This window comes from Symphodus melops, assembly GCF_947650265.1.
Source record: "Symphodus melops genome assembly, chromosome: 21".
NCBI lineage: Eukaryota > Metazoa > Chordata > Actinopteri > Labriformes > Labridae > Symphodus > Symphodus melops.
Genome location: NC_136711.1, coordinates 10212095 through 10240092, shown reverse-complemented (window position 1 = coordinate 10240092; position 27998 = coordinate 10212095). Strand labels below are relative to the sequence as shown.

Genomic DNA, 27998 nt, shown 5'->3' with positions numbered 1-27998 from the left:
TTTGATTCTTCAAGGCGCTGGCCTCGAATGTCGGTCATCTTTTAGAGTCCCTGTTTGATTTTGATGCTTACTTCGTGTCCACAATTTTTTTTTCTCCTTGGATTCGGAAATAGGGGGAGGATTTCTAAAAAATATAAAAAAACATAAAGTAAATATACACACGTTAAGAACCACGGCAGCTCCTGTTAAAATGAAATGACAGATCTGAGTGCACACAAGCTATTTTTAACAACGGATTACACATGTCAGCGAGGGTGCTTTCTCACCTGGTGTGCTTGTCTTTTAGCAAGAATATGTCCTCACAGACGCAGACTCTCCTCTCGGACCAGAGTTCACTGAGAGAGAGAGAGAAGGTAAACAATAAATACAAGTCCCTCTGGAAGTTTCAGGGAAAAATGGACCAAACACGAAAACTATTACAAGGTTTAAAAGTTGAATCAAAATGAATGACGTGTGGTTCTAATTATAGAGATGTTCTTCATCATAATTCCAAAGTGCTCCTTTACTTCCAATTCCTGAGAGGAAAACTGTTTTTTTTTTGTATAGATAAAAAGCATGTTTGTAGGAAAACATTAGTAAGTATGAGGGCTAATGGCGTGACTTTGTTAGCTTAACTGAGAAACAGACTCTCTCAGCAGCTCTAAACAGAAATGAGAAGGCTTATCAGCCAATAACACTCTGGTAGGCTAGGCTAAGCTAAGCTCGGTTTAGCATAAAACAAAATGTCTTCAATATGATGTGTTATGTTAAAAGTGTCTGGTTTCTTTATCGTGACGTATTTCAATGTGAAACAGATTAGACAGGTCAGATATAAAGTTGGCGTGGGGGCTGAGATTTGGAGATTAACAGTTGTAAGTAGGGATGTAAAGATTAATTGTTATTGTGGCAGTGGAAGCATTTTGGCTTCCCAAGACAGAAAATAAAAGTCAAAAAGTGAGTGCAAATATTACAACGAGACAGAGAAGAACACAAATAGCACAACCAGCCAGATTATGATCACACAACCACTAAATGTTCATTGTCTAAAAACCACCTGCAGCCAAAGTCTAAATGGCACACACTTTGCAGCAAAGAGATTTTGTAATTTCCTAAAAACTGATGAACATATGCAGCTATTTGTAGTCCTCAAACAGCTGTTACATTTTTATAGTTATATAAATTGAGTCCCAACATAGCAGGGCTAGTTAAGTTTACATCAAGTTTCTTCTCACAAATGTTTAAACAGAGAGAAACCACGGAGTAGCTATGCGCTACCGCCTCACCTTCGCTCTGGACTTTCCTCAAGGTGACGGAGGACGTCGCGATGGCAGAGGCACGGAAGTTGGCAGGTAATGTTTCTGAGGAGTCGGCGGTCATCCCGCGGAGGTCCTTCTCCCTGAACATCTTCCTCCATGACGGTGAACGTGTGAATGTTTTTGTGCCGTCCTGCAGGGTCGAAGAAAAAACGCCAGTGATTAAAGCTAACAGCAATCAATGCATAGATGAATCATTGCGCGTTAGTGAGCTTTAACAGAGTTGTATTTGACAAAGCAGGATTTGTTGTGAAACTATTACACAGACATACAATTTTCAGGGCTGGATGCTGTAGCTAAGCAATTAGCACTGACGTAAACACAGCTGAACCAATTTGGCATGGTAGCAATTGCCAGCATTGGTGCATGTCTTGTTTTTATAGAGGGTATCTTTGTAAGAACGAGACAGATTTCACTTTATTGTATTACTGTGTCACATATTTAAAGAAGAAGTTCAAAGTTTGGATCCAAGGTCTTTCACTTTTTAAAGTGAAATAATCCTCGTCGAGGAAGTTCAAATCACACATAAGAATGATTGTCTTTGATTTTCAGTCTGCCTAGTTGTACCTCATCGGGCCTCCTCTCTGTTCCCATGGAGATGAGAGCATTGTACTCCTTCTCCAGGAGCTGCCTCGCCTGAAACAGAAAACACATTTGAATCAATGAAAAGTCAGACATTTTATCTAATAAGCCAGCAGAAGATGTTTGAGACATGCGCACACCATATGTGTTTTACAAAATGAAAACAGACAATAGGAATGTTGTGCTATGGTGTACCTGTGTGTTCTGATTGGGTATCTGGAGCAGGAGCGCTAAGTCTGTGTAGTCGAAGGTGTCATCAAGAGCCAGCAGAGAGCCGTGCACCCCACTTTCTAACAGATTGTCTGCAAACTCTTTCAGCCCTATAGACTGCACCCAGCACATGACTCGCTCATTGGACCAAACCATGACGTCTGAGGGGAAACGCAAAGTTAGGCGGTTAGGTATAGATCATGAAAGTGTGTGTAAATGTTTGCTCTGATATGAAGTGTGCAGAGGGCCTCACCTTGGTTCTGGTGTTGACTTTCATCCCTCCTCCTCTCCAGCTCCTTCCTGTCGTAGTTCAAGCGCTTTAAGCACATGATGCCGTAGTGAAGACTCACCCTATCAGTTACAGAGGGAAAAATAGAAATTAATGTAACAGCTATATTTGTAGACTTTTTTTGCAGGCACACGTTTGGAGTTAGAGGTCCTCATCTTGTTATTTTGGAGCCTTAAGATACCATATTTGGAAGACTGGATAAATACACTCCCTTCGTTAGCTATTCTGACTAAAAGGGGAGAAACTTGTCAATCACAGGTAGCTCAAACGGACACTGAGGTTTATTGTTGAACTCTCTCGAAATGGGGACAAAAATAAAACAATTTGCATTATGCTACATTCAAGAATAGTCAAAACTAATAATTAAACATATGAGGAAAATATTTAAGCAGTAATAATCTACTTATAAGCATCGTCATTTATTCAACTGGTTTTTCATAGCTAGTGCCCTCTGCTGGCTCAAAGAAAAATGCAGTTCGACAGCTCTTACACACTTTAGTGTGAAAAACCAAACGATATATGTTAACTTTTTTTAAACAGTCTACAGTGAGGTTTAAAAAATTAGTACATCCAACAACATGAATCATTATCATGAGTGAGACCTGTGGAAACTGTCCACCATCTTCAGCTGGCCCCTCAGTTCTTTCTTGGTGAGGTGATCAAGCATTCGGGCATCCACCAGGGACTCCATGAAGTAGGAGCGGTACTGAGGCAGACCCAGGCTGGGCAACCACTCGTTTCCCACCCACTCGTGGTTCATGTCTCCATAGGCCAGGATCTAGAGGATGGTGCACATGATGGAGTGAAATGGTAAAAGAGGTGCTTTAAAAGCCAACTGCAGAGTGATTCGTCAGCTTGCAGCTCTTAAGGATGCTGTAGATTAAAATGTTCCTTAAGTTTATTTTTTGTAAACTACAGTGCAATAATGCTGCTGATGAAAATCCTTAGGATTCAGATTTTTGGACTATTAGCTCTCAGTTGGTCACTGTAAAATGTTATTGCCTTCACTGTGCAATAACACATGGACACTTTCACTTGTATGTGTAATAATTTCACCCGAAGTGCAATAATCGCAATAATAATAATGATTGTTTTAGCCATTTTTTGTATATTTTTGTTTTTTTCCAACGGAGAGTGTTCTATTATATATTTTATCTTATTCTTTATATTGTTACTTTTCTGTTACCTGCTACATTTAATGTTTGTCTTAAATGCTGCTGGAAACCTAAATTTCCCTGAGGGAGTCATCCCAAAGGGATCAATAAAGTTCAGTCTAAATCTAAGTAAATGTACCAAGGCCCCTCTGATTTTAATGTTGTTGCGTAACAAGAGATTTACCACAGTTTCACTTCTTTGTGGCAGTAAAAGCTCAAAGACTACATCCCCTGACTCATCATAAATTAAAGTGTTTATTTCCACAGGGAGAAGGCCAGTAATACATGTAATTTCTGGAATCTAAATAAGACTTAAAATGTGATAAGATGTTTTTGAGTAATCAAAAGTGTTTTCTTGAGTGATGAGTCAGTTATCTTCCAGAACAATAAAGGTCATGTTACACTGCACAATGTAAAGATATGTGCAGACAGAATAATTAAGTAGCTTATTAATATATATTTTTAACTTTTTAATACCTTAATTATTTCATGTATTTTTTTTAACCTTTTTATTTGTATAGCTTTATTGCTTTGACTGCCTTTCAAGATCTGCCCAGTTAATCATGTTTATTTCATTGATTTGCATTATGCTTGGTGACTTTTATTTTCCCTTTATCCCCCACCCCTCTGATGGTTAAATGTTTATTCCATTCTCCCATATTCCTGCCTCTACTTTGTCAGTTAAAGCAATTGGTAAACATTTGTCCTTAAAAAAAAAAAAAAAGATTACTCTCATTATTGTAAAAACTCACCTGGTCCCAGCTGAACTCTTTCTGCTCCTTTTGGTTCAGGCACAGAAGGAATCAAAGAGAAAAAGGGAGAGAAAGTCGCAAGGAGAGGGATAGATCACCAGGGGGAGCGTGTGTTTGTGTGTGTTACAAAGAATCAGGACAAAAAGGAGAGGAAGAGAGGGATGCAGAAAGGGGAAAAGTTTTGTTAGTGAGTGAGAATTAGTTGGAAAGAGCACTACATCGAAACAGATTCTAAGGGGATAGTAAAGGACAGGGATAGCCAAACACGCCTAATCAGAGACAAAGAAGAAGAAAAGAGCTGATCAATGTGAGACCTTTGCTCTGATTAGAGGCCAAAAATGAGACAATTAATTAATCAGCTACAAACGTTATCAATGTCTTACAGGTGTCATTCTGTATGTACCATTCAATATGAAAAATGACATTCTTACTGGTTTGGTGGCAGCAGTTAGAGACTCCATCTCAGCATGTGTCATCCAAATATTACTGGTCGACTGTAAACAGTAAACAAATGAATATCATGTCCAGGCTTTTATGATTTCCGAGCTGTGTTTATTTGCTCATGTTTAAAGCTACTTTGAGCTTCTTTAAATGGAGCCTTACGGAGCGAGTGCTTGCAGGTGCAGACGGACTAGTGAGGGAGACCATTTCCTGGATGGCCAGGCGCAGTTTGAGCCGGTGCAGAGGGTTGCTGATGCCAATCTCCCTCTGGATCTCTGTGTCTGACAGGTTAGCCATAATGGCGCCACTCTTGACGTTGGCACGACAGGCTGCGACGTACCACGCCGGCATCCCGACCCACAGCTGGATGAACAGAAATAGGATGTAAGTATCATAATGATACTTCACAGACTATCAGGTGAGAGTCACTTCAATCTGCATGCAGTCTGTATCTGCACCTAATGTGACCCTGTTACTAAAATAAACCCCAACTGTGATATGTATGCCTACACCCGTAGATGATCTGAGCCTTCAATTTAACAGCGCTGTTTCATGCCTCACCTCGAGCCATGTGACAACAGTCGGGCCATCCCATGAGGCGAAAGGCAGACCTTGGCGACAGGCTTCCTCCAATAGGTCGTGCCTGAAGGGGAGAGTTGAAAACATACGTTTGTGTTTTCACATCTTACTTTACCACTCTCTTCCTTTCTAAATAGAAAGCTTGAGAGCTTTGATACAACGACATCGTCGGCCTCGCTGCGTCTTTTGTAAATGTTTTCTTACCAAGTGTTTCAAGCAAAAGATTTTGACATAATTTAACAACAACAAACAAAACATTTCACTGACAGATACTTTATTTTTCTAAGACTCTTGCATGACCCACATGCATCTTACAGATTTGCATGTGGGTCATTCCAGAGTAAGGGGACCAGGACTTCAAAAGTCCTAAAGCCACGACAGTAGAGCCCAAAAATAAAAAACTCTTTGGGAATCCTTAAAGGATTCATGGGGTTCCAGTAACTTGTGATAAAAGCAGGTAGCATTTAAAAAACAGCATCGATGGATTGTAAGGGGAGATATAACGTGGTGTCATCAGCGTGATGTTGCACTTTAGTCTTGTGAATAACACTAGAGGCATGTACAAAAGGTTACTGATCTCACTTCTTTTTGCTGCGGCGATCTTTTTCCACTGTTCCCGTCCCAAGTTTGGTCAGGCCTAAGGGGTCAGCTGAACCCAGGTCATCGGAGGGTGTTGAGGCTGGAGAGGTCAACAGTTACAAACAATTGTTACCATTTAAAGCAGCCTCTCTGATTTTAAAACACTTGCAGCTGATTCACATTTGTTAACGCTGGTTACTGAACCAAGTGCTTTTCACTTTTTACTGACCCAGTGAGGCAGATTCGCGACCAGGTGCACCGATCCGCCCCTTTTCCTTTTTGCCAAAGAGGCGACCAATGGACGACTTAATGCTTTTCTTTTTGCTGGCTTTGTGGAGAGAATCCTGGCTAGCTGTGATGGCACCGTCAGCAGAGAGGCTACAAGGACGGACAAAGGAGAAACAGAACCGAGAAATCAAAGCAAACTCTTAGCGAGTTTGGTCAGCCAAATAATCCATTTATGGTTCAAACTTTCTTGAGAGTACCTGCGAAATTCACGGTGGTCGTCCAGTCCTGCCCCTGGGTGAGTATGTGTCATCCGGTCCAAGCGCAGGGCACGAGGAATAGAAGGGTTGGAGTCGATCAGGGCCAGAGCTCTGCACTCTTCACCCTCTTTGCTGTTCTGCCGTGTGGAAAGAATTGGGTAAGTTTTCCTTAGTGATCCTTTTTTTTTTTTCAAATTCATTTTGGAGTTGACTCAATACCTGTCTGTCAGACTCCCTGGCAGGGGAATGTGGCAGGCGAGGAGTGGAATGTCCTGAACTGGGTGGTGAAGGAGACGCCAACGTAGAGGAGGTGATGGAGGGAGTCATGTAACCCCTCCCGACGCTGTCTCGACCTCCCAGCGAGGAAGGTGGAAGAGGAGAGGCATCCAGGGCCACGCTGCTGACCCTGCTCTCTATCTCTTCTGCCCTCATCTCTGTGCTCTCCTTCTCTTCCTGAATGAGCCTAAGAGAAGAGAGGGAAGAGAAAATTGTACACTCTTTATCGTAACACAAATCCACTTCCTTCCTTCCTATTAAAGGAAGGTTTAAATCGTGGTTTGGCTCAGGCTCTGGATAAGAAACACAAAGATATGATCAACATAAATCTCACTTGATCTCTTTGTTGATTGCCTCCAGTTGCTCCTGTAGCATGATGGCCAAAGTCTGCACATCTGTCTGCCCGCTGGGGGAGAGCAGCTCTGATCCAAACAGAGTCTCCCTGTCGTCCTCGTCATCAGAGCAGCCTCCGTCCACGCCCCCATCATACCCAGGACCCATCATAGAGCTGCTATCCCAATCGCCATACTGGAAGAATTAAAAAAGTGGTGGACAGGAGGCAGTAAGTTACCGACTTCATAAAAGATCAATGATGAAACAGCCAAATTCCACCAGATGCGTATCCGCTCCGTTACGGCAGTGTGTGTGCTTCCACCAGCTCCGCTGCATCTTAGCTCCGGCAGTCTGTAGCGGATACGCAAGACTTCTATTTTTACCTGATGCCAGAGCACGGCGCATCAATTTATCACAGAAAAGAACAAGTAGGATGGGAAGTCAGACACTGATACAACATTAAAACACCAGGTTTATTTTCAGAATAAAACACTCAGTTTTGACGGCAAATAACCGTATGCATGTTTGTTGATGTGTTTGTAAGGTTTTTATTGAGTTTAAACCACATGCATCGTATTATCGCGGGCTGTCCGAGTGAATCTAAAATGACTGCGGGCATTCCTTTGTCACGGCACGGAGAACACAGCCTGTGGGCGTTGACGGAAAACGGAGCACGAAGCCGCAACGGACCGGAGCGGACATGTAATGCACACGTATCTGGTGGAAGTTCTGGACAAGAGATCAACACCTTGCCACTATCATCTCTTCCACCGCCCCACCGCCCACGGTGTGTCCTCCTGACCACAACCCCGCTGGAGGAGCTGCTGTAGCCAGCTGGGAGGGAGCCTCCACCCTGAGGGTAACGCAGCTCCGAGGCACTCCCTGGAAGGGATCTCCGAAAAAGGGTGGAGGGAAGAGAGCTCACGCTGCCCGCCCTAAGGTGAGATACAGAAGTCAGTCACAAAACCCAAAACTGCAAAGTCCCTATTTCCAGGGTGCAAAGTGACATCAATCCTATACAAATGACAGGCATTCGGAAATATTATTTGCATATTTTTCAGGCAAAGCAAAACATTCTTTGTACAAAATGAATAATTTAATGTGAGAAAAAAAACATTTCAGTGAAGCACAATGCGGTTTAACAGTGTAGTAAACAAATATTTGTATTCAAAAGAGACATTATTCATAAAAGATCCCCCCGGGAGACTTTGTGTTTTATTACGACATTCTCAAAAAGTGGGACATATGGCAAAAAATAATGTCCTGTAAAGGTTCATTGTATCTAACCTTGAGTAAGAAGAGCCAGGTCTGCCTCTCAGCTGATCCAGCTCCAGTTGGATTCGCTCCAGCTCAGCAAGGAGCTGTTCCTGAAGTACAGACGGGGAAAAAAACATGTCTTTCTTCATGTGTTTTCCAAAGGAAAACAACTCTTCTTTGTTTAACATGAGTCATCTTGTTTGTGTCGCAAAAGTGGAGTTCTTGAGAACAGGGAGTAGATTTACATTAAAGCTAATCAACAGTGTAGACAAAAACGTGACTTGTCTTCCAAAGAAAGTAAAGTGCGTGCCTTCAAGTGCTGTTCGTTGATAAACATGCTTTAAGAATCTCTGACAAAAACCTGATAATACAAATAATATGGCTAAAAAAGGGAAATACCTTATTAGCCAGAAGATCATCTTGGATTTTCTTCATATTGGAAAGTTCCTCCGAGAGGGCATTCTGACGGAGCAGACGCAGAAGAGTCCATTTAAAACACCAAACTTTTCATGAAATCATGAAAGTATGAACCGCCACTAATAAGTGTGCTCCGTACCTTCTCCTCCAGTGCTGCCATCCTCTCTTTGAGGTGAAGCTGCAGCCTCTCATTGGACTCAGACAGAAGCTTGTCCACTGTATCTGAGAGGCGTTTGTTGTGTTCGTCATTCATCTTCTCCCTTTGCCTCGCCTGGAATCAAGTAAAGCAAGAGAGGTGCTCACCATAGACCAAAACACATTGATTTTGCCTTAAAATGACAACAGCATAAAACACGAGGAAAACACATGACGCTACCCTCTGTAGCTCTTGGTTCTTCTCTTCGAGTTGAGCTTCCATTTGTCGTAGTCGCTCCTCAAAGTTCCCATGGCGCTCCTCCGCCTGTTTCGGAGCATATACATGTTTCTAATGCATGAACAGACTGAAACTCTGAAGGATTTTTTTTCTTTTTTAAAGAACAAGCATGACTAAATGTTTAGTTGTTTAAAATGAGGAGAAGTTATGACAGCGTTATTTGCAGGTCGTCAGGTGCAGCGTGGAAAAGCACTCAGATACAAAGTACCTTGTTTAGAGCGGCAACTCTTTGTGCCAGCTGGGCCTCGATCTCAGGGAGCGTCTCTGCCCTCTGTAGAGTCTGCTGGAGCTTCTGCTTGGCCTCATCTAAACGTTCCTGTAGCTGTCTGTTCTTCTCTTCACTCTGGAAACAGCAGTAACACAAATGTACAGTGTCAGGATCAACATCTGAAATAATTAAAAAATCAAGTTACATACCCAACAAATGTTTAGATTTTTAAATATCGCAGCCTCTCACTGGACATATGACCCTGCTAAACACAAAATAATCACTTCATTATAACTATTTCAGATACTCTTTACCTGTCTGTGCAGGGATTCCTTACTGGCCAGCTCATTTTCCAGCTTGTCTTTGATATCATGGAGAGAAGTTGCCTCCCTCTGGGCGCTGAGGTACCTGCAACCATCACCACAGTCACCACAGAGTTATTCGGGCTGCAGTTTTGTTTTGTTTTTGTGACTATGTGAAAGGTTCACCTGTAAAGTGGCAGTTAGATTTGTCACTGTAAAATCAGTTCATCACGGCCTATGGTGCGGGGACCCTTTGAATGTTCATCTGATCACACTTCCGTTTTTAATGTGGATTTACAGCATGTAGGCTGATAAGGAGCTATAAGACGTGTCCTCTGCAGCTTGGAAGGAATCCTATAGACCAGGGGTTTCAAACTCAAATTGGGTGGGATTGGCTAAAATGAGACCTCCTAGGCCAAAATAATTTTGCAGACCCCACTATAACTTAACACGTGAATATATGAGCTGCTGTATTTTTGCAATCCAGTTTATATAAGCATATTCTTTTTCTTAAGTTGCTATACATAGTTTTTTTACAACTCTGTGAAAATATTCATTAAAAACATTTATTTTAAGAAAAAAAATCTCATAAAAATATGTTTTCAAAATGTCCTCATACTTCTCTCCCCGCTATAGGCGCTACTCTGGCTAAAATTCTCATTTGCATTATTTGCCCAATTTTGTTGCTATGTTTATTTAAAGATCGTCCTCCTGGGAAACAGTAGAAAGAATTTTCATCTAAAGAAAACTAATTTTTGCTATTGGTAATTTCTTTAAACTTCTACTGGGCCATTATGATCCATATAGCGAAGAAATGACAGACTAATAATAAAAATATCTGATCCTAACTCTTAAATCAATCACTAAAGGATACTGATCATGGCACCATAAAGAAGTCTGTCTATGCTGTAAATTGGATTTGAGGAGGCAGTCCTCAAGTGATATTCAAAGTTTCCAACAAACACCGGACCAAAAACACACCATTGCATGGTTATTACAATTATATAAAGCGGTTTCAGGACACACTGTCAGCCAACAGATGAGGCATTTGGTCCTTCTTCAGTGATCATGAAAGCTGATGTATAAATAAAATGATGTGTTTTGAGGACCTCAATAAAAGTCAGAACAGATCTCTCAATCACAGGAAACGTTACCTGCGTTCTAGTGTTGTTATCCTTTCCTCCATGTCCTCCCTTTGGCAAAGGGCCTGGAAGAAGCAAAATGTATCATGAAACACAATAATGTGAATAAATACATTTCACGATACAGTTGTATTTAAATATGTATGTAAACGGAATAGCCAGGTTAAATATAAACAGGAAACAAACTCTTACTTGTGGACGCCCTACTTCAGCCGTACATTTTAATACTGTGCATACGGCATCAACTTACAATGAACTCTTGTTTTTTAGGGTGTGTGTGTTTTTGTGTGTGTGTGTGTGTGTGTGTGTGGAGGGGGGGGGGGGTATTTAGTCTTTCAATTTGTCTTACAATGCATTGCATAATTGTCTTAACCCACCCTCTTATTTACAGGAATAATAAGGCATTTTAGTACTTCTCCAACATATGGCCATTGAGGTCGAACACACTCTTCAAATATACACTTGCATCCCTGGCACTCGAGTGAGCTCAGGGTCTTGGTCAGGAACAGACATATTGGCCCCACAGACCTCTTTCACTTCCCTTTGGAGCTTCTGATTGGCCTCCTCCGACTTCGTCACCTCCCTCCTGGCTGCCGCAAGCTGTTCCTCTATTTCCCCAACCTGACGTGACAGAGTGAAGGGACACAAGATGACACTGATTGAACCCACGTGAGTCAGTGTTAACTACAAAAGCACCCAGTGTAAATAGAACTGTCAGTGATTCAAGAAAATGTTGGCCAATGTAAGATTTTTAAAAGCATCGCTGAGAGGTAGTAGTAAACCAGATGCAATAAATTGTTTCGTGCTTCAAACAGTCACAGTAAGGTATTTGGTTATCTTTATTTGATTTAATCCTTACATAAGAAATAGTTTGACAGTGCTTTGTTCAATACTTTATGATTAAATGTAAATGTTGACTACAGATGGACTCTGCAGTACAATTAAGACTTTTTAGAGAAGCTGTAGTGCTGTTTATGGCCATAAGAGGGAGGAAGGAGACCAGCACTGGACTGGGAGAGACCCTCCTTTTTGGGATATACTGTCAGAAAATCAGCCGGTGTGCTATTGATTTTTATTATCAATTTCAGTTTTCAAACTTTTAGATAGAATGCAACGGAAAAACACAACTTCCATCATATTAAAGGAATACATCCAAATGCTTGTTTTTGAATACCTGCTCGGACTTTCAATGACTACATCTGTTTTACAGTATTAAAAAAAACACAACCTTAAACCACTAATTTGATTTAGTGGTAAATGCACTTATTGCCTGACTTGCCAACACTGACATAAGAGGAGAAACACCTCTCGTGATGTAAATGACAAGACCAGCAGCTTGACAGCGACACATGTAGTGGGAAATCATGCAAAAGAGAAAAAGTCCAGATTGTTGGTGTAAATGTTCCTTCAAAATTGAGCAAACACCTCTGCTCTAATTTTAAATGAAATCTTCACCAAAGGACATATTTATTCCAACTTTGAAACACCAATTACTTTCCTAATTTCTCATTACAGTTCAGTAAATGTTTTTTAGTTAATGATAACATTTGTATAATTTTGAAAAAAAGCTGGAAAATTAAAACAAGTACAAATACTCCACAACAAAACCAAGCAGTCAAAGGATATGAAATGTAAGGAACACCAAAAAATCATAACCATTACTGTTACTTAACTGTTGTTTGTGTTAGGTGAAACGGTCATTAGCACTTTGACTAATCAGACTGTTTTTCTGTGCAGGTGTGACCCATGTCAGTGTATGAGAAAACTTCCTTCCAACCTATGTTTTTAGGGTTTCATACCATAACATAGGTACTGTGTCGATAGTGACTATTTCTGAATTTATTTCTGTGTGTTTAACATGTAACCACGTTTAGGTTATAACTCAAATGTCTCTTTGTAGGAGAAATGTCCTCACTGGGTAAAAAGGTCCTTACACTGAAGTACCAAACTGGATATGGTCCCCACGACGATATGTATATACAATAACACACACTCACCTGCCGGCACATGAGGGCCAGCCTCTCCCTGAGCTGGGACAGTTCAGATCTCTGCCGCTCTATCTCTCCTTCTCGCTGTCTTTCCAGCTCGCTATCCTCCAGGCCAGTGGACGGACCATTTGGTAGTCGCTATAATGATGACAATAACAAAACAATGATGGTGATGAAGAAAGACAAGAATCAGCTGAATATAAAATTTAAATATATGATGCATATGGATTATGTAAAACAGAACTAAAATCACAATGACACACCATGATACCCATACATCTACTTTTCTACTGTTGTTCTTGTCGCTATCACAAACACAAAAACTACTGGAACCAACGTGCATAAAACCCTCCCTTACATCTTTCCCGCCGTCCACCCCTTGCTGACGTCTTTTAATCTGGTCTCTTAAAGAGATTACCTGGGAAAGGGGGGGAGACAAAATGGGAAAAAGACAAAACAAATTAATGTTATTTCTCCACACCAGGCTAAACTATACTTAAAAGATGGAAAATGCTACATATTGGACTTTACCTCTTGAGAAGACGCTGCGAGTTGGTCCTCTAACATGGACACCCTCTCGAGGGCCACGCGGAGCCTCTCTCGCACCTGTGAGGTAGAGAAGTAATATTTGACTGCTTAAAGAATCAAGATAAGAGACACTAAGCAAAAGAATGAATTTAACATTCAAAAGAGTCATATGCTATTTATTTTCTCTACATTGCTGTTTATTTGATCCTTTACCAGGTCGGTACCTCATTAGACTCTTACTGTAACACTCTTGAGTATTACTTTATGAAAGAGCCGTTAAGGGGCGATTTCATTCTGCTCAGGTTACCTTTGAGAGCCACAGAAGAAGGAAGGGATTTATAGTAGGCCTAGAATGCATTGGTGTGATAATAGCCAATTATTTAGAACATGAACAAAAATACAGTAATAACCCATAAATGATAGCTAGCGTATTAAGTCCAGTGTGTCAAGAGGAAGGCCTATAGAAATTGTGTACAGTTTTATAATGCAAAAAATGTAAATTCCGCTGCCAAGACACAACTCTCATTCTTCATTAAGAATATAAAAAAAATATATATTTTTTTTTGTCATCATTGAGCTGGATACTGTCATATAAGTGAAAAATCAGTCAAGATACATTTTGAGTTTTTCTAAATTCATTTAAAATATTTTTTTCAATTGTTGGCAGCAGAAACTAGCTGTAAACATGTTTCTGACAATCTGTACCTTTTAAATTAACATGGCTAACTTGTTAGAAAACTGTATATGAAACAGGTACAATGTATCCATTCATATCAATTAGAAATATTTAAAGAACTTGTCTCTGGTTATTGGGTAAATTATTTTACTCTTTGACACATTCTAGGGAGGATAGCTAGGTTTTTTGTAGCCAGTAATTTACTATGTTCATAAGCTAGCTGCTAACTATGCAAGTCTGGCTTTTGGTGTGGATTCAGTTAGGTATATTGCCTTAAAAATTGCACATTTTTTCGGGTTAATTGTGTCATGGTAAGACTAGAACATACTACATATGGTAAATATCTTTACAAATATTGACGGTACCAAATTGGCCATGAAGTTAGTGAAGGATGTGTATGCCAGTTTGATTCAAACAGTCCATTATCTACCTTGCACAAGATAACGGTCTGACTCACCTTCTCATCTAGGGCCTTGTGGTGCTCAAACAGAGACTTGAGGGCCTTGAGGACTTCCACCTCACTTGAGACCCCAGCTGGGGACTGGGCTTGTCTTTTTACCACTGTCATCCTCAGACTACGCTCATGGCGAGACACCAGACACTCAAGGTGTTCCAGCAACAACTACAGGAGAGAGTGGTTTGAATTGGAAGGAGATTGGGGTGTGACAGGAGGATGTAAAGATGTGAACAAAGAGAGGTAGAAAAGACGGTTTGAAGGACAGGGAAACAATGGATGTGATGGTGGGCAAATGAAGGTAAAACACAGGAAGAAAGCTCCGAGAAGAAGCAGGGGAGTGAAGGGTTATAAGAGATCAAATTGGATGGTGAGGAAATGGACAATGAGTGAGAGGACAAGATAAGGAAAGCAGATACGGACAGAAAGAGTCACAAAGAGGAAATGTACAAATAAATGAAACAGTGTCACACCCACACAAGCACAATGGGTGAGGAAGACACCACTGAGGCTGTTACAGTGCTAATAGGCAAAATGGCTGCTAAACATCTTACACGTGTGTTGTTTCTCTCCGCCTTGAGCTCAGAAATCTCCTCCTCCCTCTCCAGAAGCTGCTCCCGGCAAACGTTCAGCTCTTTAGTCAACACAGCAAACTCCTGTGGAACACACAAGCTGCATTCAGGGGCAAAGAAAACAAACTGTTTAAATGTGCCTTCTTAATAGTTTAAGTGGTGTCTGTTCAGCTGCTTCAGCTGCACTGAGAGTGTCAAGGAACAAATAACAATTAAGGCCAGAACATTGTTGAAATCTAATGATGCTGAAAATTAATAGAATTAGCTTCTCTCGTCAAACACGGACAATACATAACACTTTAAACATACATAGCTAAAACCCCCCAGAAACACACAGCTCTGTAAAACACCTGAGACTTTGCATGTATGAAGGCGTACATGATGTAAACCTACATACTAATCATGTAAATCACTGACACAGTTTTCAACACCATCTCTCTCTTGCTCATTCTCCACTGTGAACTTGCATTCACGGATGGATTACATCATACAGTGTTACACAATGGCTCTGCACTGGAATGCACAAGAGAGACCCCCAAAAACACAGCATCAATATGTCATTTACAACACCACTGGGAATACACTTTCAAATTCCTGCATAACGCAGACACAGAGTGCAAACAGAAGCGTGTCTTACATTTTTGTTAAACAAAAAGAATCTATTGTCCCTGATTTCTTTATGTCTCTATAAAACAGCATCAAAGCCTGCAGCTCAGAGGCAGTTGCAGCTTAGGAGAATGACGATGAAGATGTTTGCAGTCAGGATTGCCTGCTTTAGGATTCAAAAACAGTTGAAAGTAGGCACATTAAATAGGCCTGTGTTTGCACATAAAAAGAGAAGGGAGAAAGAGCCAAAGAGGCATCTATACAGATGGTGACACAGTGGGTCCATTGGCTCTTGGCCTTATGGGATTCTTTTTGTTTGGATAGGGGTCAGCTTCTCAGCTGGCTACTCTTGTCCCTTTTTAGTTTCTTTTCTGTTTCATCTCAATCTAACTGTATTGGCTACATTGCCCTGCATTCATTTAAATTATGACAGAGTTGACGTACCATTGTACGAAGGATAAGCAAACCCCTTTATTCAGACAGGAAATTGAAATTGGAAAATGCCTTTACCGTTGTAAAAGCTTTAGAATGAGGTTAATTCACAGTTTTTGTTCAAAGTATTAACACGCCTACATCTACTTTAGCATAGAGTGAGACAAAGACATGCAGCACAGCCTCACAATTCAGTTGGTAGACGAGAGGAATGTAAGTCAGTTTTTTTTTAAATGAAAAACATTTATTCATCAATTGTCAAGTCACTGAAAACTCTTTTGTACGCCATTACATTAATTAACCTTTTACAGTTCTATAGTTGATAATTACAGTACATGCAAGTTTGCTATTGCATCATTTTGTCGTGTGTCAATACTAAACTGTATAATTTGGGATTTCATAGGTTTGAATAATGCTGTTTCCACTTTGTGAACATTTAAATGACAATTCAATGTCTTATCAATGTCACAACATTAGAAAATGTTATGTGGTTTCTGAAAAATAATGAGGGTCTCTTTAGTGACCGAGCAGTGCACTGTGCATGCTCTTCAATATTCTTGTTTCACTTCAAAATAAGATCTTAAAGGGGACATATTATACCCTTTTTTTCACCATTTCAAACAGTACCCTGTGCTCTAAATGAAACATCTGTGCTGGGCTTTGGTCAAAATATGACATGAATCAAGCACCAGGAGAGGTTTGTGACCCTGTAGAAACCCGCTCTCTTAGAACAATCCATTTTGGTGTGTGTCTCTTTAAATGCCCCCCCCCCCCCCCCCCGACTTTTTCCGATAGACATCACTACTCCCGTGCAAAAGTTTTACTCTAAGCTGGAGGTGGAGTCCATGGGAGGGGAGTTTTTTTTTTTTTTTTTACCGGAATCCAACTTGTGAAAAAGGACTGGTTGAATTTATTTCAAATTTTGTGGGTCAACACTCAGGTTACCCAAATAAATTTTCAAAAACACTTTAAAAGTGGACTTTTCATAATATGTCCCCTTTAAAGCTTAGTAAATAATAATTTCAGATTCTTTTTTTCTTTCTGATTTTATCTTTATCTCTGAATACATGCATTTTATAAGGGATCAGCCCAGTCATAGCCTGTATCAAATGTCACAAGTTCACTAGAAATTTGACTTAGTTGTTTGTGCTGACCAATTCTGCAGTTTTAAAAAAAAATAAAGGGACCTCAAAAGTGCGAAAAATACAATATAATGGTAAAGTAAAGTATGCATAATGCAAAACAAAATAAACGAAAAGCTGTTGTTATTAATATTGGATACAATCTTTAAATTCCATTTATAATTAATTAGCAAGTTCACCAAGTACACAAAAGAGAATTCTAAAAAACCTCATATTCAAAGCCATAAACAAATATAAGCTCCCAGCGTCATTAATCATCTACTAACCGCACAATCAACAAACACAATAAAACCTGATTACACAATAAGAGGAAAAATGGGGATGCAACTTAGACTAAACAGACAGTATAGCTGATAGGAACATAAACCCTTTGCATCAGTTGGAACAACATCAGTGTGAAAAACTCTAAAGATGCAGACAGGGAAGTATTTAACTTCCACTTTGTAGCTGCGTCTCTCTGCACAAACTGTCACTGCAAAGGATTACTGCCTCAAAAGCATGCTTCACAATGACACACACTCATAGGAACACACTCATTTATATCTAGACACTGATAGCACAGAGGATAAACATAGTTACCCCAATAGGTGGAGGGTTTAACGTCAGTGAATTTCATTATACCTTGAGTCTTGACTTACAATCTGAACATGGATTGTATACTTGTGCTCAAAAACACACACAGCTGTACCTGTGGCAGAGCGATAGATAGCTGTCGTTGAAGTGACTCCTTCTCGTGTCCGAGCTCCCGGAGGCGTAGCTGAGCTGTCCCGAGGCAATCCTGTGTCTCCCTCAGGTTCTCCAGCAGCCTTTCCCTCTCTGTTAGCATGTTGACCATTAAGGACTCCAGGTTCCCCGTGCTGCCTCCTTCATCCCCTCCACCTCTGGGCTCCCCACCTCTGAAGCCCCCAACTCCCACCGCACTTCCAGGGCCTCCAACTCCTGCTCCGGCAGGTGAGGAGGGGCCCCCACCAGTCCCACTTCGCCCATCCTCAGAAATGGTGGGCATCACCTCGCACATCATCATGAGACTGTGGTGTGTATGAGTGTTGAGTTAATCAAGAAAACTAAACAGCAGATTGTGCATGCAGAATGACTATTTTTTCGTGCCTTGGTTGTTTATGAGCTTCTACTAAAAGTTTAATGTACAAAATATAAATCTTAACATTTTCAGTTTTACCAAAAATATAATTCCTTTGGTCTGCATTGCTCCCTCCGTTTATTGCCTTATTTTTTTTTATCTCACTTTTGTATGTCTTTCCTCTCTTCTCACACTAAGTCCCAAACCTCATAGTAACTGATCAGATTGCTAACGTGTTCCTGTGTTATGCAAGAGGACGCAGTATCTACGGGAAAGCCGTTGCGTGGGTGTCGAGGACTGGCGAAGTGGGGCGGGGAAGGAAGGGAAGAGGTTATGGGGAAGGAAAGGATAAAGAAGGGCCAATGCTCCTAAATTGTATCCACGAGGCAGATCTCCTCACAGCGCTGGGGTGAAGAGCTGAAAAAGAAAAAAGGGCAAGCATTAGATCTCCCTCAATAAACTTCACTGTGCATTAAGCAAATTAGAAAGACACAGCAAGAGTGGACTTGTTTGAGAAAACAATACTGAGCTAATGTAAGTTGTGAAAATGTCACAGAAGAATGAGAACAATGAGCATGTTCAAATATGATAACAATTTCAAAAATTTATTGTTTCTGGATCACTGCTTATATAATCAATATAAATCCTTAGAATATCCAGTACACTGAAAACCAATATGCGAGTAGTGTTTGAGTAGTCTATACACTGGATCATGCAAGTTTTTGAACTATTTTGAGACAAAACTGAAAATACAGTATAATTGTCCAGAAGCCTTGACAATTGCACTATGACAGTCCAAACATACAAAATGCTAATTGAAATCAACAAAATGATCAAGGGGAATACTTTTCAATTCCAAAATATACTGTTTTGCTGTATTATACCACAACCAAACCAGTACATTAAATAGCCTTTAAGACTACAGCTGGTACGTGGCCCATTAGCTTAGGTCAGCTTTGGGACCCTGGAGACAGGAACAAAGAGTAGCCTTACTCTGTCCAAAGTAAACTCACAACTAATTGTCATTACTGGTGTTACATGGTTGCATGACTGACACTCTTGCCACAATTAACAAACCTGTAAACTAGAGATAGCCTAAGACAACAGACAGCAGTTTGTTAGCTGAGGGTAGCTTAGCACAAAGACAAAAAACAGGGGAAAACAGAAGCCTTGCTCTGTCAAAAGGATTGCCACTGTAGTCTATGCCGCTAGTGTTACAAGGTGTTCAGGTAGACATATTGTACTCAATGAAAAACCACTGCTCACATGTTTTTAGCACCGAGTAGCAAAATTCATATGATAATAATCACATTAAGGGAGCAAACAGGGGTTCCAGTGAAGACCATGGCTGAGGATATGGTGTCAAAGCAAAACATCTTTAACTAAACCTAAACTAAACTATTTCATATTTGAATATATATGATGATAGATACAGGTCGTAATCGAAATGTTTTCATGCAACATTTCCAATGCAACTACTGATACCTGTGCTACCTTAAAACCACCAGCTATTCACTTGGCCTCAAATTAATAATTAATTAATTCATGATTTCAGTCCTAGATTTATATTTTCTGTGATTTGATTATTTGTTTACAGTTTGACTTGCAAGTTACATACAGCTTCCTGGAAATTGTTAGTATGTGGCCCGAGGTTGCATAACGGCGGATTGTGTTCCACCAGTATTGCTATCCACATGGACTGTTTTCATGAATACAACCAGAGCCTGCTAAAACGCTTGTGGAAGATACTAATCAAACCACTAACAAAACCAAATTAAAATCCGATTCAGCAAATTAAAAAGCAAAATCTGCAAACACAGATAAACTGCTCTCACCTTAACCTGGTCTGAAGTTGACTTCATTTTTCTATGATTTAAAGTTCACCAACATTTTGTTACTTTTGGACACACCCAGCAAAGATGTTTATCTGTTTGTAGTTCTCATGCTTGAATGCTAATCAACTGCTGGCTGTAGCCTTACAATGCTGTGTATAAATGAAACTCAAGGAGAGTTATATTTATTCCCAGATTTAATTGGGTTTCATTAAGGTCTCAGTCACTGCGACTAAGGTGTATTCATTGTTGAACTTAGAATTGGCTGAACTCTTATTGATTCAAGTGAAAGTACAACAACCTTAATTTGTTCTCCTCTAAAAAAGTGGGCCTTTTTGCCTTAAGTTAAGACAACCGAGAAGACACCGAAAATGCAGAAAAGGAATAAAGTTGAATTTTACCCCACGCAAAGCAAAAAAGGACTAATGCCCTTTGTACATGGGATGTGTGACTTAACCGCTAGGCTAAGGCTAAGCTACGAATCCTCAACTTTAATTTGTTCTTGATCTCAGGTTTTTTTTTATTAAATTATGTGATGGTGATTCTGGTACGTAATCACACTCGGAACACTTTCTTTAATCAGTTTTGTTCTTTATCTGCATACCTTAAATTACTCCCTTAACTGCATAAAGCCTCTGGCCCACACTGCAAACTGTGGGCCAAAATGATATGGATTCAGGCAATCAGCATTATTATAGCGCCCTGTGTTGCTCTCCTCCTCTTTCCTCCCATATTCTTCACTGTCTAGTCTATAATACTCAGGGGCTTGCACTGGCTTTTATACTTTTAAGTGGTTTGGACTGATTTAGTGCCCCATGCAGGCTTCTTTACGTCAGTGAGTCTGGGCAGCACAATACAGACTGTCTTTGTCCGACTAAATTCATCCATTTTGTGAATCAAACCCATTTAGCACACAGGCCCCAGCACCAGTGAAAAAACAAGTCCTCTCATCATATGGTTGTCCAGCACCAAAGATGGGGACTGCTCGCTGGTAATTGGAGTCCTGATACAGACACTGAATTAGCTCCTCATGCTGGTGAGCTGGCTAGAGCACTTGGCAACGTCACTGTGTCCCACTAAAAAACAACTTACTTCCTTCCCGGCTCCACTGATGGATTATCACTGAGGCAAGACCGAACATTTACTGCATTTCCTTCAAATACAGTGTGGGAGTTCAAAATAAAAGTCAGAGTAAATGTTTTAAACCACTGGGGGTCATATTTGTCATCCTAATACAACACTATATTAGGGTTGCTTCCTCAAAGTCAATGATTCAAATCAGAAGTTGATAACAGTCGTTTTGCTTATCAAATCTCTGTACATTAAGATTCTTGTTTTGTTTTTTATATAATGATTGAAACATTGTACACAGAGCAATACAGGAGACACAGAAAGCCTAAAAGCTGCATTTACATTAAGCTTTGTATTATTAGAAACCTGGTATAGTATTTTTGAATGGTCATATATCTGGCCATCATCTTGCCCTGAGATAAGAAAGCTCTGTATTTCTTTGCCTGAAAAGAAGCCTCTAATGACAAAAAATCACCACTTTGCGTCATTGGAGTTTGTTGTGGTTAGCAGGGGTGAAACTACATTGCTAATAATTGCAATGTTTTTGACCACTTTTCGACTACAGATCTATTACAGGTCAGTGGCCTCGACCCCACTGCCAGAATCAAACTTAATGTCTGCCATATTGCTTAGAGGCTATGCTAACAAACTCGATGGAGAACACTGATTAGAATCGAGAATGGCATAAAAAGTGTGTTCCAACTTCAAACTTATATCGATGAAGGGAATTTTGATGATCTTGTGCCCAAATCGGATATTTGTGGCTGATCTTTCTATGAGCCATAATAATAACTGTCAGGTCGGCTTCTGCAGACAGACAGCAGCTTTGAGACCGGGCTTGAGCTGGGTGCCTCTGGAGAAAGATGAGAACCAAGAATGGTGCAATATAGAGCTGGCTGCTGGTGGGCGATAGGCAGGCTAGCTAGTTAGCCTGGCTGGCTATGTCCATGGCTACGAGAAGAAAGAAGGAGCTGGGGCAGACTTGTGTTGTCTTGTGGGGCAGACACTGTTTGCCTATAGGCACAGACATAGAGAAACCTTGGAATTAGAAAAAAACGGCTGTTTGTGTGTATGTGTATGTGTTGAAAATGTCTATAATGCTGCATTCAGGTGCTGCTCGGGTGGTCCAAGTTTCACATATTGACTCATCCAAACTTTAAAGAAAAATTTTGGGGTTTGAAAATACCTGCATGAAGCTAAGTTAATCAGATTCTGATTTCTGTTCATTTGTGATTTTTATACCATGTAAACAGAAAAAAAAAAAAACAGGACATTTGAAAAGTTTACAAAGCTTGTCTGACAGCAGGAGGTTATGTAAAACTCAGAAAAATGGGCAACTTCCAGTTAAAATATTAAACTTAAGAAAACATGGAAGTTGTCACAGTGATGTCACCCATCTGAAGCGGACTTTTGAAGGACAACATTGAAACATTGTCGCCATAATGGAACTGTTGTCTCAAACTAACTTTTGGTCAACCTATTAACAGGCAGAGAGCTGGAGCTGGCCTTAAGCCTCCTAAACTCTGTATTAATAAATATTTCGATACACACTTCACACATATGCGACCAAACCCTTTAAACTTAAAGTGGAGTCTTTTGCAGTATCAAATGTCCAAGCAGCACTTTCATCTCTGACTTTAGCACATAAAAAACACCTTCAGATGTGAATCACTCACATTGATGACATCTGACTGTTTCCTGTTGAAGCTTTACTTTTCTTTAATCATCGCTTATATGATTGAAGAAATGAGTGAAAATCACTTTTTTTTTGCGTAGTTGTTTTAAAAAAAGCCAAAATAACATCAAATCATTCTCTCTTTGACTTTTAGCTCATCAAAATAGAAACAGTGGTATTTATTGTTGTATTCTGAATGCATTGGGCTAACTAAAAATAAATTTTTTAACAACAAAAAAAACATCTGCGATAAATTAGCCAATTACACCAATGTCCTGGTGTCAGGAAATGTCAGGTCTCTATGTTTCACTTATTTGCCTCTTTCCTAATCAGATCTGTTGTTTGCAATGTTTTCCAATGGTTCATTAAGATCAAAGACTACACTATCAGCCACTGATTGCTTCTTTGTGATCCAACCTACCAAAAATATCCTTCTCGTAATCATTTGAGTTGGTAGAGTACCTAAAAAACTCCTGAATTAGTCCTACTAAATTGGCCCAGAAAAAAACATTGCATCATTTGTCATTGTTTCCAGCTGCTCTTCCTTGGCCCAGCAGCAGAAAACAGAGTATTGTGATCACTGCAGATTATTTTATATATTGTAACAATTACTGCAAATCTCACAGTCATAGGTCTCTGTACTTGAGTCATGTGATGAGGCCATGCAGGGTGAAAACAAAGCAGTCATCAGTCCTGATTCAGTACAGGCCAAAGCAAACTGTGCAGCCTGCAGTTTTGACTGAAGCATCAGCTGTGAGGTCACTGAGCTTTAGGACCGGTGTGTTTATGAATGTGTGCAAAAAGGGAGAGTACGAAAGAGAGAGTGAGAGAGAGAGTTTCTTGACCAGTAGTTTTGTTTGTCAGTTAGGGGATTTTAAATACATCAAAAACACCAGTTAGGGCTTCTGATGATTCTTTTGGAAGTGCTAAACCTAGTACTAGATTTTTTGACCACTTGCAGTAAGTTTTATTGTCATCACTGAACTGAGATCAAGTTTTGACCTAGACCAAAAAATACAAAGACAAGACCAAGGGAATGAAGAAATGAAACCCATTTAAGACCAAGGCCAAGAAGTGAGTTCACGTTAATTCAAACAGACAAATTGGTCCTATTTGAATGGTGCTGTGGAACAGAAAAGACAGTAGCGTTAGAAATTCCTCTGGGACATTGGGCCTTGTTTCAAGGTAAAAAAACCCCAAACCGACAGTTAATATAAAATAGATATACTAAGACAGCAGCTAATATGAGCAAACAACATTTTTTAAGATACCAATTAGACTTGTCAGGTTGTCTTTTCGCAACAGCGTCATCCCTCAGCTCAGCTGTCATTAGGTCTTTAAGATTATAATTCATACTTATTCCGCAACGGTGTACGATATATTTCATGTCCCAGTTTGTGAATTCAAATTGCCTCACAGAGTTGCAGAGTTGTGCAAGTGTAAGTTCTAGCTGGAGCACAGTCAGACATGCACACACACAGACACACACACACACACACACACCGCTGCTCTCCCCTGCTGGTTATGCCGATCCCATTCGGTGATCCCTTCTCGCGTCTGTAATGTCTCCTTTACTACCTCCGAAAACGCTAGAAAGGGGGATAACTTCTTCACCCTATCAAGCCTCCATGACATTCAGATTGAAGGCAAAGCATCAGGGGCGTAAATAGTACACCTTGAAACTGGGCTTGAAAGTGTCTAAACTGGGCATTTAGTAAAGGATAGGATAGTAAAGACTGTTGCTATCGATAATGATAGTGAGATAGCTCGTGGTAATATAAACAAGCGAACTGTTAAGTTTAGGAGAGGTTGACTGCTTCTCTTAGGCCTAGCGGTTAAGAGTTAGCTGTGGCTAATGAGTTATTAAATCTGCTGCATTTGCTTAAATATGACCTAATTTTCTCTTTCCCTCATCTCTCAATTTGGTGAACATCAAACACAGTGGATACATAGACCGAACACTTTGTCAGAGCATTTATGTATACATTTGCAAACCGTAAACAAAACAGTCAAAAAACTTTGTGAATAAATGAGGTGTGCAAACTTTGTCTTGAAATAAATTCAGCATCCCTCTCGTCTGAGACAGAGACATTATGTTAAAGCTTTGTGCAGTCCAAGCAAAACCTTCTTTTCATAAGACTTATGGACACTACATCAATAGCCATTTGTACTGCCACCGAAATGAAAGATATGACTTAAAAACAACTGGTGCTGCTGAAACATTTTCTTTACTGTAGCATTTGTTGCTTTACATTAATCTCTGCTATATGGATTACCTCATGTAGTGTCACATGTGGATGTCTTCATATCATGATAGTCCATTATCATCATCATCATCATCCAACAAGGTATCATACGAAGTCACAATCTAGTTTACAGCTTCCGAACGTGCACAGCTGCACAGACTTAGTTTACACAATCTGATTCCTAAATGACCAATTAAAGACCTATAGCCTACTCCCAAATAGACTCATGTTACAAAAAATATCAAAAAAGGTTAAAAGAAAAAGGCATAGTCTTATGTGTGCTGTTTTTGACTGTGTGTGTGTGTGTGTGTGTGTGTGTGTGTGTGTGTGTGTGTGTGTGTGTGTGTGTGTGAGAGAGAGAGAGAGAGAGAGAGAGAGAGAGAGAGAGAGAGAGAGAGAGAGAGAGAGAGAGAGAGAGAGAGAGGAGCAGGGAAAACAGCTCTCCTCTACCAGACACTGGGGCGGGTGTGCAGGCTCCCTCAGCCGCGGCAATAAGAGCTGAAGAAAGAAGGTCTTTCTCGGTTTGACATCCGGTTAAATCGCCTTCCAGCTAAAACAAAGCATGCATGTTGGAAGCATCTTGACGTTTCAATAAAAGCAGGCCATATAAGCATGTAGCGACTCGGAGCCTATAATGAACAACCGTCCTCCTCCTATTCCTCCCCCCTCCTCCTAAAACCATGAAACAGTACCCCCTGGCCAAGAAACGCATCACTGGAATCGATAAGTGATTGTCGGCAGCTGGGCAGAGGGAATGGGAGCACCGGGATCCGGACTTTAAAACGCTTTTATTTGCGCTGGCATCCACACCGCACACCGGGCTGATGGGAAAAATGACGAGGCTCTCCCGATGACAGCTCGAGTAGTCTGTGTTATGTGGCTACCTCCATTTCTGGATGTATGTATGGAGGAAAGACCATTCCATGAGAGACGAAGGGTCGCGCACGCACGCACGCACGCGCACCTCTCTTTTCATAGAAGGAACCCTAGAGGCTGTGTTAAAACGGCCATTTAAGCGAAAATAGAGGAAGATAAATCCACCTTTTCCTATCTGGTCGACAAAGACTATGGATAGCATAATGTCACGTAAATAATACATCTACACATCTAACATTTTCAGCCAAAGGCCCACATAGCCTACTCAAGACATTATAGAATTATAATCAACTCCATATAGGCCCTATGATAGCAGGGAGGCAAACTGGGAGGTTTGACTACAAAGCTCCCAACGGCGAAGGGCTTACTTACAGCCATGATTAATTACAAGCAACACATAGTAGGCCAATATACAGTGGAATTTGATGTTCTTAAGACCCCCCCACCCCCAAGTAGATACCACCTCATCACCAAACTGTATGCAAACGGGAGCGAGCACGCGCGCCCTGAATAAAATCGTGCTGTGAGCTGCCAACACACCTGTCAAAGCCTGAAACTGACATAGGCGCCAAGCGTTGCATTGTCTTTGTAATAAACGCCTATTTGTCTCTTTTCAAATAGCCCCCCCCCCCCCCCAATCTCTTTTCACACACATGCACAAAGACGCACACTTACATACTATCATCCCCTTCAATCCTTGACCACACAATGTTAAATAGCCTACTCTTTATCGCGTGCACACCCTTTATCGTAACATTATTGTATGCATATCCTCCCAATATTTCTCTGATTCATCCTCTCATTGGAAAACTGTGTTGCGATGGGGTGGTGTGAAGTTGCATCCTTACCACAATCATCGCGGGGAGCCAGTAGTGTCCATGTTTGATGTTAAATATCCCTTAGCTCCATCTCCGCGGATCGTGCCTCGGTGTCTAATACCCCTCATCCGAAACCGGGGAAAACCTTATTAAAATAAGGTATAAGCAAATTTTTTTCTGCCCCTCTTTTCCACACGAAACGGCGAGGAGAGGGGGGGGGGGGGGCGGCGCGGAGAGAGACGATACGCCACCTTACCAGACTCCCCCTCTGTCGAATTGGAAGGTAATGGGTCTTAAAGAAACATTCTCTCAGCATTCTCCGCATCTCTGTGATTTACGCGCGTGCCACGCACTCACGCGCACTGCCAAGCCAATCAAACACCTGACTAATTATTGTAAATGGGAGACAAGTGCAACCATTATTCTAGAAATGTGACCTGCTACTTTTCAATTGGACATTTTAACTGCAGTTGAACCCAACATGTATTTCATTTACAGGTAATAAGGTACACTATAATTTTGTACGTCTATACCTGCAGTTGGCTTCTGCTGAACACATATCTGTATACAGTGTGTAGGCTATATGTAGGCCCAACTTCAGACGCACACGAAGTTGTATATTCTTATTTAACTGTCAGAAATACTTCAGTTATCAAGCATACTTTAAGGGCTACAATTTTATTTAAGTATTTTCCAAAAAACAAAGCTTTTAACCTATCTTTAAGGAAGATGTTTCTTCACCAGTCAAAAAGTATGTTAGGGATGAACACTGCTTTTCATTTTAATACAGATCATGGTAAAAATGTATTTAGGAATTAATTTGGAATAGGATACACACATGGTCATTATGTGTTGTGTTTTTTTCAAGTATATCTAAATGACAACTTGTAGCTTGCTTTAAAACATGTGGCCATAAGGAAGCTGTCTGGAATGTAACAACACCCACACAATACAAATCCACCACCCCAAGCTTAAAATGTAATCTCATCATGACTGTTATTAATATGCATGTTGATATTGGTATCACATTTGTAAACAGATGAGCTGATGCCTGTGTGTGTGTGTGTGTGTGTGTGTGTGTGTGTACAGCTCAGTAAACATAAGGTAGTGCTGTCTTTAAGCGAGAGAGCCTGGGAAGGGGTGATGTAATGTGTTCTCAGACAATGATGTCATCGGCTGAGACACGGCAAGGATTTAAAGTGACAAAGGCATTTTCAGTGGCTCCATGTAATTCTGCATCAGGGCTTGTCACAGAGCAGCAACCGAACAAGCA

The 27998-nt window shown here is 40.5% G+C and overlaps 1 protein-coding gene across 2 annotated transcripts; it reads right to left on the bottom strand.

Annotated features, from left to right (window-relative positions):
* Positions 1–53: 53 nt before the first annotated feature.
* Positions 54–27025, bottom strand: LOC306842117 (liprin-alpha-3-like). 2 transcript variants are annotated; one of them, XM_079372190.1, is made up of 32 exons: positions 26756–27025; positions 17818–18624; positions 14932–15033; positions 14381–14545; positions 13251–13325; positions 13078–13137; positions 12729–12857; positions 11260–11352; positions 10744–10796; positions 9602–9695; positions 9288–9422; positions 9023–9106; positions 8786–8917; positions 8629–8691; positions 8260–8339; positions 7721–7907; positions 6974–7167; positions 6583–6826; positions 6364–6500; positions 6108–6256; positions 5882–5978; positions 5282–5363; positions 4883–5083; positions 4711–4773; positions 4280–4306; positions 2976–3151; positions 2338–2435; positions 2070–2245; positions 1860–1928; positions 1263–1425; positions 267–335; positions 54–124 (listed from the first exon to the last, which is right to left on the bottom strand). In XM_079372190.1, exons 2-31 carry the CDS (start codon positions 18151–18153, stop codon positions 283–285), a joined length of 3717 nt encoding a protein of 1238 aa, XP_079228316.1. In that variant the 5' UTR covers positions 18154–18624; positions 26756–27025; the 3' UTR covers positions 54–124; positions 267–282. The 2 variants fall into 2 exon arrangements, with proteins under 2 accessions (XP_079228316.1, XP_079228317.1); XM_079372191.1 differs by lacking the exon at positions 13078–13137 and having other exon boundaries at positions 26756–27024.
* Between the last annotated feature and the right edge of the window lie 973 nt (positions 27026–27998).